The sequence below is a fragment of the Pholis gunnellus genome (genome assembly GCF_910591455.1).
Source record: "Pholis gunnellus genome assembly, chromosome: 14".
In the NCBI taxonomy this organism is placed as follows: domain Eukaryota; kingdom Metazoa; phylum Chordata; class Actinopteri; order Perciformes; family Pholidae; genus Pholis; species Pholis gunnellus.
The window spans coordinates 23,736,060-23,750,208 of NC_136541.1; the positions used below are offsets into that span (position 1 = coordinate 23,736,060).

A 14,149-nucleotide genomic window follows, 5' to 3' on the forward strand; every position below is an offset into this window, starting at 1 on the left:
AAGAATAAAACATTTATAATTGTTATGAACTGCATACTAATGAATTATTAATCTCGGAACAATGCTTTATAAATGATGAATTAAGTGTTTACTCATACTTAACTATAAATACTGATTTGTACCATATAAGGAGAAGGAATGCAGTCACTTCATAGAGTGTAGTTATTGTAAAGTGTTACCGTTCTGTTTCAGAATGCCGTATTCTGAGTGGGGCTCAGAAGGGCTGTATGTTTGTCTGTAATGATAGAAAGTAGTGTTCCTTACAGCCTGGAGAGATCTCCCTCCCCTCCTCCTCTAATGCTAACACAGCGTTATTCTCCCGTCTGCAGCAGGATACAGTACTGTTGCTGATCCTGCTGAATCACAAACTAATGATTTCACATTATTCTGACATTTATTATCATACAGTATATTGGATTGTATGCTTCTTTATATTGTCCCTTTTGTGTAAATGTCTTGCACATGTAGAACTATTTTGTGACACGCTACAACAAACAGAATGTTGTCTGTAACTTCAATCACAAAGGCAGCTAATAAACAGCATTTTTTCACAGACAGATCGCAGACTGGGTGTTCTCTTTTAAATTCCCCTCTGACCGACTGTAGTGCCTGTTATTATTTATGGAAGGGTGTTGGTTCTTTTTTACAGTCCTCAGGTGTACCGTACTGTAAGTTCTTCTTTCCTCCTGCAGCAAGCAGCACAAAAGCCCTGATGCAGACATGTGATGGTTTTCTATTAAGCCTCCCAAAGAGCTGAGCATGCAGAAATCGCATGCTCTAGCACATACCAGCAGCCTCCATTAACCAGCTCCTAGTCTACACTGTGACCTTGTTTACTTTCTATAGCACATACCCTGAGGGATGTCGTTCAATGTACTGATCTGCCTCACAGATAGTTGGTTTATAATGGAAGTGTGTGTGTGTGTGTGGGGGGGGGGGGATCTTCTTAAGTCTGCACATGTTTGTCATAAGTTGGTGAGCCGTTTAATTAGTCAGGTGACTTGTTATCCATGTTTGTTTGTCAGCTGTTTGATTGATTCCTCACATTGATTTAGCACTGAAGGTCTTGTCTGTAGAATCCACCGCTGGCTAGGTTTATTGTGTCAAGAGGACAGGAAGTACAAACGTCTGAGAAGCATAACAAGTTATGTGCCAACAACATCGTGACAGCAATAAACAAAATGCACATCGTTATACCAACCAAGGCATCTTTGCCGAAGTGCAACAATTTGTGCTGTGATGTAATTTGAATATAAAACAGAAAGATCACCTGAGACCAACAGAAATACAGCATTCAAACATCTGAAACGTTGTGTCTTTAGGAAGACAGCTGTTTAATGGGGCTGCTGTGTATTGCAGTAAGCAGCAGTGGTGGCATTAGCCGGGTGGAGGCAGCCTCACGGGACACTTTAGATTCATTGATTGTCTGGTTAGAGCAACGGCCTTAGTTTCCTTGCTCCTGCTGATTATACAGTAGTAGACAGGACACAATGAGGACGGATGAAGTGAGTGAGGTAGGGAAATCAACCAGGACAGAGAGCATCAATATATTCCCTATAATCTACATGTATGTGTACTATTTTGATGGGACGACACCAGAGCTAACTTCAGATTCATGACCAACAACACTGAGTAATAAACAGGAAGTATTCCCACATGAAAACAAAAACAGTGCTATCAGTCATTTTAGGTAAAGACGCCAAATGATATCCAAATAACTGAGATATGCAATCACTGCAGACACGTTGAAGCTTGTCTCACATTTTCCTCAGGTCACTTCTGTTACTAACTGCTTCACTTCTATGTGATTCTTTTGGGTCTGCTTTAACATGAGGCAGCATCTTTAATGTTCTAATACCCAGTAAGCTGATAATACTGGCAGAGAGCTGGTGTCCTATTGGTTATCTTGTATTTCATCTTAATCACAAATGTTTAACTACCATTCATGTTGTTACTCAACTGTCTTTTGTCAATGTCTCCTAGCGTCTGCAGAGCTGTTACTAAAGCACCTGCCATAGTTGTGGGTTCTAAAGATTTGACAAAAGAATCTTCCACTTAGTCTAATTCCACAGCTTTCAGCCTCATTTCATGGGATTCCTCCGTGGATGGAGTTGTTGTCATTGTGTGAGCCAAGCATGGAACTAAGGTCAACAGCTTTATTGTGACAACTGAGCTATCTCCATGACAACTGAGTGATCTCCATCCACTGAGGAAAACCATGTGATGTGGTTGATTTTTTATAGATAAACTGGGGATTTAAAATCTAACCAATTATGAGTCATATATACATATGACTCATATATACATATGACTCATAATTGGTTAGATTTGGTTAGATTTTAATTGGTAATTCTGAAAAGAAAATGTTCGACAAGAAAATGTTTTTGTGTAATAGGTGTACCTGGGGAGACAGCATGACTAGGATTGCATCAGAAATATTAGGAATACATGTCCTCAAGTTGTCCATAGGTTTGTGTGTTAATGTCAAAATGTGTGAGCGTGGGTTCACAGATCAGATAAGAAACACAGCAGAACTGTAGAGGGCAGTCCGGGACAAAAGAGTAATCAATGCTTTGTACCAAGAGGAATTTAGACGCGAGTGAGCAGCAGGGCTTCCTCTTCTCACCATCTTCAAAGCTGCTCACGGTCAGCGTTGGCAGTTTGTATCCCTCACATACAGACTCCAACAGAGAGCATGTTAGCCCGGATCTGACCTGGGAGTCACGTGTTAGAGCCTGCCATCTGGATACTTCACACGGGGATCCATCCGCTTTTCCAATTGTTACTGACAGGAAATACTTGATAGTACAGCAGGATATGTAAGTGGTCCTATTAAAGTAGAGATCTTTAACCAGAAATTGTTAGTTAGTCACCCACTGAACGCAGTGTGATGCAAATAGAAGTTCACCCATATTGGCTGGATGTAGCAGGCCAGTGATGCCAGTGATGTGAGTCAAAAGAATAACAATTTCAAGTTAAAACAAATCAGGATGAAATTGGCCAGGAAGCTCTACGATAGGAAAAAGGAGAACATGCTGTGGCAGTGGTGTGCCTTGACGCTTGTCTTCGATACGTGTGGATACATGTCTGTGGATGAGCTCATTATAATAGTTTCTTCTGTATATTCCTTGTCTCCAAGATTACAGATACAAGACCAGAATCCAAACCTACGCAGTCAGAATCATTTATAAGATGCTATAATCACAGAAACTGTCAACATACAGATTTTAAAAAAACGAAAAATCAGGCAGAAAATACTAATATTTATAATGCTCATTTTCAAATAACTCATCATTTATTGTCCTTTTGTCTTGCAGTCATGGCAGCATTATACATGGGCCAGAGGCGCCACAAAGAGAAGCACACACTGATGACATCAAAAGAGGACATCCGTGATAACGTCATTCACTATGACGACGAGGGTGGCGGCGAGGCGGACACGCGCGCGTATGACATGGGCACTCTGCGCAACACACACTCACAGCGCACCAGCACTCACAGCAGCAGCTCCAAGAAGGAGAAAAATGGCTACGGAGACGGAGTTCTGCTGCACCTCAGCAGCAGCCGCTGCGACGAGGTCAGGTCCCCTGACATCCATCGTCAAACGGCCAGCGTGATCGTGAACAACAAACGGGGGACTGAGGGCGACGCTGGAATGATCAGGGATTTCATTGCACAGCGGCTGGAGGAGAGTCAGCAGGGTTACACCGCCCCGCCCTATGATTCTCTGGCGACATACGCCTACGAGGGTGACGGCTCGGTGGCCGGCTCGCTCAGCTCCATAGAGGAGCCATGGGTTATTGACGATTCAGGGGATTTTAGCTCCCTTGGTGACTGGGGACAGCCGTTTAAAACACTGGCCAGCATCCTGGACAGACAGCCGCCGCCTCTGACTGAGGAGAGCTGAGAGGGAGTTGGACAGCAGAGAGACTATTGCCAACTTTTCTAGACATGATTTTTTTACTGTGACGGGCACTGGCTAGAACAATGTGAGGACTTTTTAGGACACTGTCCAGATGAAGTAGACTTGTGGCCCGGTTAGCTAGAGAAAACAGAAGTTTATGGTTCCTCAAAGTGCCTGAGGTACTATATGTTTACATGTATTTTAATTCATGATAGTTAATAAAAACATCTCCATCTGAAGTGCTGATTTCAATATCAGATCCTTAAGTCTCATCAAAACACTTCCAACAGTGGTCGGCCGGTTCCTGACTCTAGCATGTCCATGAGGTTGCTGCTTTGTTTCAGAGAGAAAGGCCACAACAGCTACTCTGCAGTTTGGTACGGACATACAAGTCCATTCAGGATGAATCGATAGCTAGCCCTCTAGGGCCATCTTCAGGTCCATATAAGAGTGTGATCAATACTTTGTCCAAATATTAGCAACTAAGGTGGCGACATATTAGCACCGTCATTGTGAGGATGTTAACATGCTGATACCAGCATTCAGCTCAGTGCTGTACAGGACAGCGTAAGGTCTTGTTTCTGATTTCAGACCAGTTTAGGATTCAGAGAAACATTTAGGTTCACTGTCTTGAAAGAACTCTGATATCAGATTTCTTAACACTCCTGCTCTCATTTTCTGTGAACCATTGTTTATACACTTTATTTGCAGTTATCAAACGGCGACCAAGCTAAATACAACAGAATGTGGAACAGAAATAAAAACAGATGGACTTTGTTTTATAAACCCTGAGTCATCAGTCCGGCACATTAATTCAGTAGGGAGAGGGGGCACATTGCCACATGTCGACACTGATGTGTGATGCCGTGCACTAATTGTTCCCAGTGTGCACACTGGTCATGATGCTGTTGTAAAGCTGCTACCTTTAACAGGAGAGGTGTCTCACAGTGATGAGCCCACAGACAGCTCTGCAGCTGTATTGTTTCGGTTTGGTCTCGCTCTGATCCACCTGGCCTCCAGGAGCAGGCAGCTGTCTTCATTAACAAAGTTAGTGACCGTGTTGGGCGAGCTACTTGGAAAGTGCAGTGAGCTACACTACACAGGTACACCACATTAAATGATGCTTCGCTACACTGAAGCTAATCCAGAGACAAGTAGCAAGCTAAGCTATATGGCAAAAAGTTTTTTATTTAGTTATCTAATTGGCAGTTTAAAAAATATATATTTGTATTGAGCCCACTCTGTAGTAGCTATATCTACAGACATTTCAAGAAAAACATTTTAACTTTAGATTTTTGTACTGGTTAATGTTAAAAACTACAAAAGTAAACTTTTTAACTTTTCCTCTGTTCCCTCTTTTTTCCCCCATCCCTTCCTTCCTGTACTGAATTTCAATCCGGAGAGACAAGTGATTGAAGTTTTAGTCTTTTGCTGAGACTCTGCAGTAGAGACTGTAATGGAGGGGCGTCTGCCATGAGCAGCAGCGAGATAAACCCCCAGAGTCCAGACACTGGTGGTGGCGGATGATGAGGCTTATGAGATGATGATGAAGCTGTGAAGACTGGGAGGAGATGGGGAGGTGGACGGGTGTGTAACAACATCGTGAACGCACTGAAGGCGGAGAGACAATAGGCTAACGATGGGCTAACGATGTCGGTGTGTGTCACTGTGCCATTGGATAGAGCAGACCAACTGATGAGAACAGCTGACATCATGATTGACGGCCCCAAACAATCAAAGCAGGAAAGTATGAGTGAGCATGTGTGAGAGAGAGAGAGAGAATGGTAGACGTATGAGAAATCAACTCCAGGCTGGTGAACAGAGTGGAGCATAACAGCTGAATAGACAGATATTTCTCAGGAGTTGGTGGAGAACAAAATCAGATCTAGAAGCAAAGTGAATATTGGACTAACTTTAATCAGGTGGACACACGTGACATGACAACTGTTGCATCATGAGTCTTCTGTGGCTCTCTCTCCATCACAGGTAAGTTCCAACATTTTGATTACCACGTTATATAAACATGACCGCAGCAGGTGCTCTGATACCCAGGGGGGACATTTGGTTGTTGCAGCAGCACAGTGACAGTAATGGTACAGATGAATAGAGACAGTAAACTAAATACAAACTAAAAAGAGGTATATAAAACAAAAATTAGAAAAGAATGAAGAAAATATACTACACAATAGGCATATGGAAAAGTGACAGTGGTGTGATTTATAGCAGCAGTCAGCAAGCCTGTGTCAACAGTGTACACCACACTAATGATGAAGTAACAGTACGTAGCGTTTCTCTGTACAGATAGAGAGATATAATCTAAATGTTATATAGAATATGATGCAAATATCTGTGTAACATAATACAATATGGTAAATTATAGGATATGAGATATACAGTACGTGAGATATTCGTGATAATGTCATTCACTATGACGATGAGGGTGGTCACTCGTGTTTTTTGTGGGCACTCTGCGCAACACACACTCACAGCAGCAGCTCAGCGAAGGAGAAAAATGGCTACAGAGAGGGAGTTCTGCTGCACCTTAGCAGCCGCTGTGAATGTTATAGCTAAAGATAAGATTCATTTCATTTTGCATTCTGGTCAGTGCCTCTGCTCCACAGTGCTGTGTGTGACTTGGGAATGTGGGATAATGGCCCTAAAAGGAGTCGGTACCATCATGTGTCCAGCAGTGTCCTTTGAGACTCTTTGCAGGCTGTTCCTGACTCAGAGATCAGCGTTTGCTGGAATGTAAAATTAAAGTAACCGTACTCTACTTGGTGTTACTTTCCAGTTCTCAAATTTGTAAAGAAAAAAGAAAAAATAATTTCTTTATGTTTAGACAATATTTGTCATAACTGACATAAAGCCTATCGTCATGGAGAGAGGCCAAACTGATCATTGATCGTTCTCCACATGGGGATAATGGTGCACACTTTTGAAGAGGTACTCTCAGTTGAACATGAGTGTGACACAGGTAGCTGTGTGCAGAACGAAAAACGGAGCTTCAATTAGGCGTGATGGTCGGGTTGTCTATTTTATAATGTTTCTGAAATGGTTGGAAACAGCCTCCCAATAGGGTGAGGGTTGGTCACTCTTTGTTGGACCACCTGACGAGCACTAAGCTGTCATTATCCCTTTACTCCCCTCTTCACTGTTGTGATGTCGATAAATGACAATCAGCAACACTGTTCCACTGGGTTCTACTTTTTTTGCTGCTTTTTCATTCATTTATTTTCTGCACATTCTCAGCTGGAAGTGGCTCAGTACAACCACACTCTTATCTGATGGTCACTGAGCAGCTCCACTAAAGCCATCTTGGGGTTTGGGTCTTGTTTAAGGTCACCTCAGTGGTGGTAATAAGACAGGAGAAAGAGCTGCTCTCATACTTTACATAGATAGATTTACTTGCTGGCCAGCGGATCGAGGCTGGTCTTTGTGACACGACACCACCATGTTTCATTGGAAGTTACTCAAGTTCTTTGAATTACCTAAACATAAAGCCGTGTATAGTAAACATTTTGTACTTATTTCCAATGTTAACTTTTCCACATTATGCAAAACTAATTCAAATTGTGTGGCATCACTAAATGCGTTTGCTCTTTCAAATTTAGTTTCACTCATTTTTATCATAACAGGTTTGAATGCTAAATGATTCACATGAATATAGACAGAACCACATGTGGCTACTGTTCTACACTCATTATATCCAGGAAACAAAATGAAGAGCTGCATTACAGTGACACTTAAAGAGGAAGAGAAACAGCACTGAATGCTTTGATTAGTCCGCTGGCTTGCTGCTGTATCTCACTTAAATCATTTAAACGGTAATTCTAGACAAATGTGTCCTCTACTTTTAGCCCTAATACTCCAGCTTACAGTCTCTATATGCTGTCATTTATCTCAAAACTGTGAAAAAGCCTGTCAGGAGGATTTATTTGTGCTTAAAGAGTGTGTGAAAGTCCCACCAGGACCCAGCCATTACTGAGGCAAATATGAACAGTTGGGGGACCATTTTGTTTGTCCTTCAGAAATTGGCAATTCAATACCTGTCTATGTGCATCAAATCCATCTTCTCCTGTGCAGCTGCTGTGATGGAAAATAGATTTAGTTGATTGCTACGGTGTAACAGATAGCCTCAGACACTGGAATGACCTTCATTTTATCAAGCCTTGATCTCAGCTGGGACAATACACTTGGCTTGACAGGACAGAGTCAATTCACTCCTGAGTTCATTTTGATTTAGAAGGTAAATTACGGCCGTGGTAACCATCAGAACATGCCAGGATGGGGAAACGGTTGATAAATGGGTTGTGAAATTCCTTTGGATTCATAGTGAAAATGGAAAATCAATTTCCCAGCTTACTTCATTGAGGAGTAGATGAAGCACGAGGCACTTAGCTACACTTTGATGAAAAGCTGAACAGAACTTAGAAATGATGATTTATCTGTTCCTAAAAAAACATCTAAAACAGTTAAGCCTGGTATTCTGCTTCTTAAGTAATCTCTTTCATGAAGTGAGATGCTGCTGCAGAGGTTCACAATACAAAAAGAGCCCCCCCCCATTCTCCAAAATACAAGCAGCACTTCACAGAAGCACCAAACCCTCTGAGGATTCACATAAACTGGGTGCATGAGCCTTTCTAGTCTACTGATCACTCAGAGAGCTGTACATGTTCATGCACATGTATACACTGAGCAATTTGGGGTTCAGTGTCTTGCCCAAGGACACTTAGACATGGAGACTGAAGGAGCAGGGGATCAAAGTGCCGAACTTCTGATTACGGGACAACCCAACTCTACCGCTGAGCCAGTCTCCATATGTTTCAGCATCAAGGAGTAGTTTTGTATTAGTTTTGATAACATTGTAATCCCTCAGGTAATTACTGAGAATAGTACAACGATCACCCACACTGTCTGTTGTAATCATCCTTCCTGCTTTAACTTGGACTGACTGTAGTTGCATGCACACAGTGTTCCTGTGCAATGACGAAATATGTTTGACATTTCAGTTCTCACTTTCGGTTTGACCTAAAAACTCATCTGGAAATACTGTTGGCTTGTTTGTCTGATCGTCTGACTGCTTGGGTTGGACAGTAGACCTGATGTCACCGTGTTCCCAGAGCTCATAATTGCCTTGGTGAGTATCAGATGTGAGGAATAATGGCCAAAACAACAAAAATAGAATATGTTTTAATAAACTGTAATTATCAAATTGGATGTCTTCCTGACGAGCTAAAACAATCTGCTGCTATCTTGTTTCTTTTCCATGTGGCATTGCTCTGCTGCGACCAGGCTGCTGGTGGTGTTGATGCTCTCTATAACAGACGAGTACAACGTCTGCACTCCATGTGGAAATTCAGAGTTCATGGTATCGTTTGTCAGGCGGTCTCTGATTAGATACGGCATCACAGCTTAGTTTGGTAACGTCTCACTGAAGTCAAAACTAGTCTGACTCATGCAGACTGCCCGACAGATAATAGGTGTAAGACAGCATCCCTTCCAGCAGTCTACCTACAAACAGGCTGTTCTAACGCCAGCCAACCAGATACTAAGCAACCCGTCACACTGAGTAGCAGCTACTGCCATCAGGGAGGATTAGATTGTTGATTGAATATATTAAAACCTCTTGCACCCGAACGACGCCCAAAAGGTCTCCATTCAGTTCCGAGGCTCGGTTCCGAATGTCGTAGAATGGACTTTTCATAAAGAAAGAAAAAAAAAGTCTCAGCAACTTAATCATGTAAATTCTACTAACTAACTAAGAAGATCCGCCGCAATATCATGCATTTTACGCCACAGCTGGCGATCCAACTACTCAGAAAATGCTTCCAACATGGGGGCCATTGCATCTCCCCCGGCAAATGACACAGCAAACAGCACGAGGATTTCCCACAGATTTCAGCGATAATATCCGAATTTCTCTCCGTGAAAGCGTTCAAAAGTTACAGCCAACAAGCCACAGAAAGCACAACTCTAACACTGGCAAACATTAGAACCGTATCATACCTTGAGTCGCTTTTCAGGACGAAAACGGAGGAATCCCAAATTATTCCTTATGACAAATATGTTCGCTAAGTCACTGAGCACGTCTGAAACTTAAAATGGTGATTCTCTGTTCATCTGAGCCAAAATGGAGGTCATTATGCCGCCGGCGAATCATACAGGGGCTTGGGGGGGGATCGCAGCACGGTTTTGGAGTTTTAGTGGCTGAAAATTCTGTCAATCACTTCATGGAACATATGGGTGTGTTTGAAATAACCACCCGGTTCGAACGAGTGGTCACATGGTAAGCTGCGCCCACCATATGCTTAGCAAGGGCTCCATACACACAGAGACGAGGAAAATGCATGGCGGAGAGATATGATGACCCCCAGAGGTCAAAATGGCTCAAAATGATGCCAAACAGCTGTTATGATAGATTGTATAATATGAGTGATAAACAAAGTGAAATATATAGTTATACAGTATATAAAAGTACAATGGAACAGCTTCAAAAATGAGAATTTGGCATGTTTTTTCGTACTCAAACTGCTATAACTGGGGTTTACTTCATTTTATTTACACCAAATCTTTTTGTGAGGCACCTGCACCCTTTTTGCTATGAACTGGGAATGTTTTTAGGCTAGCCAGGGCCTCATTTAATAAATTACAGTGCTTTTTCTTCAGGCGAACCTGGGAATTTCCCCTGTTTGCTGTGTTCAGTCTTGAGCTACTATTAACCAGTAATATATACACAACATTTACTCTTCTCATCAAATCTCACAATTCCTAGTGTTATTCAACCATCAAAATTTTTAAAATAGACCTTGTAGTTACAGAATTATAGTGTCTTTAGTATGGGTTACAATTTTCGAGAAGAGGCCGAAAAAAAGGTTTAGGGTTCGAGAGAAAACTCTTTTATCCTTACTTTGACGTCTGTTGTGGCTCTTATCTGTCTGACCTGTTGCCCAGCTAAATGAATGCCCAATTGCTGTGTCGGCATCCAGCCAACTTTTAAACAGCAGATCTGCACATAACCTCAAGTACAACGCCTCTCCTGGCCATCGCAACCACCAGGTAAAACTTATACCGTTGGAGTTGATGATATTTAGATAACTAAACATTTGGGTCATGGTAGGATCAAAATAGAAATATTTGCATTGAGAGAAGAGTCCTCCCTTGAGCTTCCCAAACTTTCAACTGCTGAATGGTGCACTGATTCATTTTGACTGGTCACAAGTGTTACAAGTTAAAACATGTGAACACAACACTTGTGGTTGAAGGACAACCCGCTCTCCCTACTGAGCTACAGCCGCCCCCACATTTTTATGTCTTCATCCCTATTCATTGTGCTCCTTTATTCATCCTTGCATTTAGTCATTTATTTGTCTTTTGTGTAGTTAAAAGTGTCAAGAAACTCCTTCAGAATTGAGACTGAATAAATTAGCTGGCTGTCATTTTTACCTTTTCTGAGTGTGTTGGTCCGTGGTGGATTTAAGTTTAAGTTAATTTTATTATTAAACATTAAACTTATTATACAAGGCTGCAGGGATGACTTACTTTTGTAGGGCAACACAGAAGTTAGCGTTGCACTGGTTCCCTCGACAAAAAGACAATGTGATTTCTTAATTGGATTTGGGATTACTGCAGAAAATAATCTCTGTGGCAAACAAGCGTTTATGATACTTTTACGTTTTGTTTAGCAAGATAATCTTCACAAATAAACGACCATTTATGATTTGTTTTAAGCATGAATGCATTCGGCAAGTGAACAATTATTAATTGTACAAAGTAAAGGTAAAGCTGTAAAGGTGGACTAGTCGGCATGTTGATTTTGCAGTCTCATTTAGCCACTTGTTGGCAACCGCCTATTTTAGGAAACATAAAAGCTGAAAACAACGCCCTGTACTCCTCTCTCAGCGATATCACAATCTTAAAACACAGACAATTTACAAAATGACAAAAGTGGACAGTTTTTTCCTCTAGAACAATGGTGTGTCTGTTACTGTTGTGAGCCATCATCAACCTATTGTCACAGCTCTGCCACTACTATCCTGTTTTTTCCATCTCTCACTCACCTAATCAGTTTATTCAGTGCACCTGCCAGTCACACCCACCTCATCAGCTCATTACTCTCACCTGCTCACTGAGAGAGGTCAAAGCATGGCTGGGGACAGTGCTTTTGACATTTGGAGCATCGACGGTCTGAATTGAAAAGTTACAAAAGCACAAAGTCTTCAGGAAACACGTCCTGCGCCTTGACAAGTGTGTGGCCCGCATAGCAGCCCTCCTCCCCCGCAGCGTTTAAGCATGAGGCAGCGGCAAAACCGAAGAACTAAGAAGTCAGAAATGATATTAAAATATAACACAGCATATAATAGAAATATAAAAGTCATATATAATATATATACAGTATGGTATACACTCACCGGCCACTTCATTAGTTACACTTCAGTTATTTTGTGTGTGTGTTTTAGTCTTATTCTTTTCTCCATACATTGTAAGTCTGTTTTGTTGTAGCTAGACATGGATACCCTAATGATCTTTTATTATAAAGCACAACCATGTTCTGCACTGAGACTGTCACATTAAAAAGTCGTGTAGCTACGTAGTTACTGACGCCAGATCTTAATTGAACGCCTATATCCTATTGGCGTTCGATCCCCAGCTCCTCTAGTCCATGTCGATGTATCCTTGGGGACTTAACCCCAAATTGCTACCAAAGGCTGTACTATCGGTGAATGGGTATGAATGTTAGATATTCCTGATGGGCAGGTGGCACCTTGCATGGTAGCCCCTGCCGTCAGTGTATGAATGGGTGTGAATGGGTGAATGATGACGGTGGTCGAAAGACTAGAAAAGAACTTAAACAAGTACAAGTCTATTTACCATCTATAAGAGAAAAGCAACACTGCTGCTTTTCTGGGTACACACTCTTCACTGGAGAAGCGTGACTGCATATGCAGCTGTTGCCGCACGACATTTCCATTCAGGGAGAGATATATAAACATGCAATAAAGAAGGGCTTCATTGTGAGTGAAGGGGGATGTTATTCTGCAGAAGAGTGGGAGAGCGTGCTCAGAGATGAGTGGTAGAGGCAGACTATGAAGGAATTTGGGTTAATGAACAATGGATGAATAACAAATGTAGGGCACACATACAAAAAAAATGATAGTGCCTGAGGCAGAAAGAGAAGGAAGCTGTGAGGGAGGAGGGAAGGATATATGTATTTTCACCCTTTTCATTCTTAATGGATGTATTGAACTGTTTTTAAGAATGTAGAAAAATTATGATATTCTTGTATAGCTTTCGGAAGCTTCAGCCACTTATTTCTCACAACCGTATGACTTCCTATGTCAACACAGTCTCTCTCCCAACTCATCAAAAACAGCAGCTTGACCATTACTACAAATGTAATACCATGTTGACTTGGTTGGACATGAACAGAGGTATCCTGGGTGAAAGCCCTGTATTTTGTTAGACCCATCGCACCTCCCTTTCCCCATCCCAAACATTATCATGCCGATATGAAGCAGATGGGTATAATGTTTACAATGTATATATTATATTAGTTTACCATGTTAGCATTGTAACTTTTGCTGACCAAAGGATTCTCACTCCCAACTGGTCAAATAGCGACGCTTAGTCTATGTTCCCCTCTCGTGACAGTTTCTTTTTTTTCACACTTTTTTCCCCTTTTCATCATATACAGAACACATACATACATAAAGAGAAAAACAAAAACATAGAATAAAAATAATTAAATAAAATAAAAATAATAACAGAAAGGATCTGGATTGCTCTGAGAAATATTCTTATCTTGTCTGATGGTTGACATGTAAACATCGTACATTTCTCCCACTTCTCACGACACCAGTCCTCTTGAACTCTTATCCTGTGAGTGAACGGTTCCATATTATATATTTCATTCACAACTATCAGCCATCCATCTTGTGATGGTGGTTCTGCCTTTTGCCATCTCTTAGTAATAGCCTTCTTACAAGCTGTTAGCAAACTTTTCAACAGATTTAGATGAGAAAAGTCACACCACTTCTACAACCATGATGAACTATAACATGTATTTGCTTAGCCAAACTTCTTAAGCTGCTCGTGTTTCTGCCGAGACATATAATCTGTACCTTATCCTTCCATTTAACAGGGTTATTCAAACCATTCACATTCAACGACAGTATCTGAATATTACCGAACCAAAAAAACAATCGAACATAGAACAACGTGACTTCAGAAAAAAAGGATGCAGCTTGC

General features: G+C 41.5%; 1 protein-coding gene across 1 annotated transcript in view; it reads left to right on the top strand.

The window, feature by feature from the left end:
- Positions 1–3,907, top strand: part of LOC306705680 (cadherin-12-like) — a gene marked incomplete at both ends in the record, with an annotated part of 56,487 nt that extends 52,580 nt beyond the window's left edge. Inside the window, one exon of the mRNA XM_079172497.1 lies at positions 3,318–3,907. Coding sequence (XP_079028623.1) covers positions 3,318–3,907 — 590 coding nt within the window. The remainder of the gene's footprint in view (positions 1–3,317) is intronic.
- Between the last annotated feature and the right edge of the window lie 10,242 nt (positions 3,908–14,149).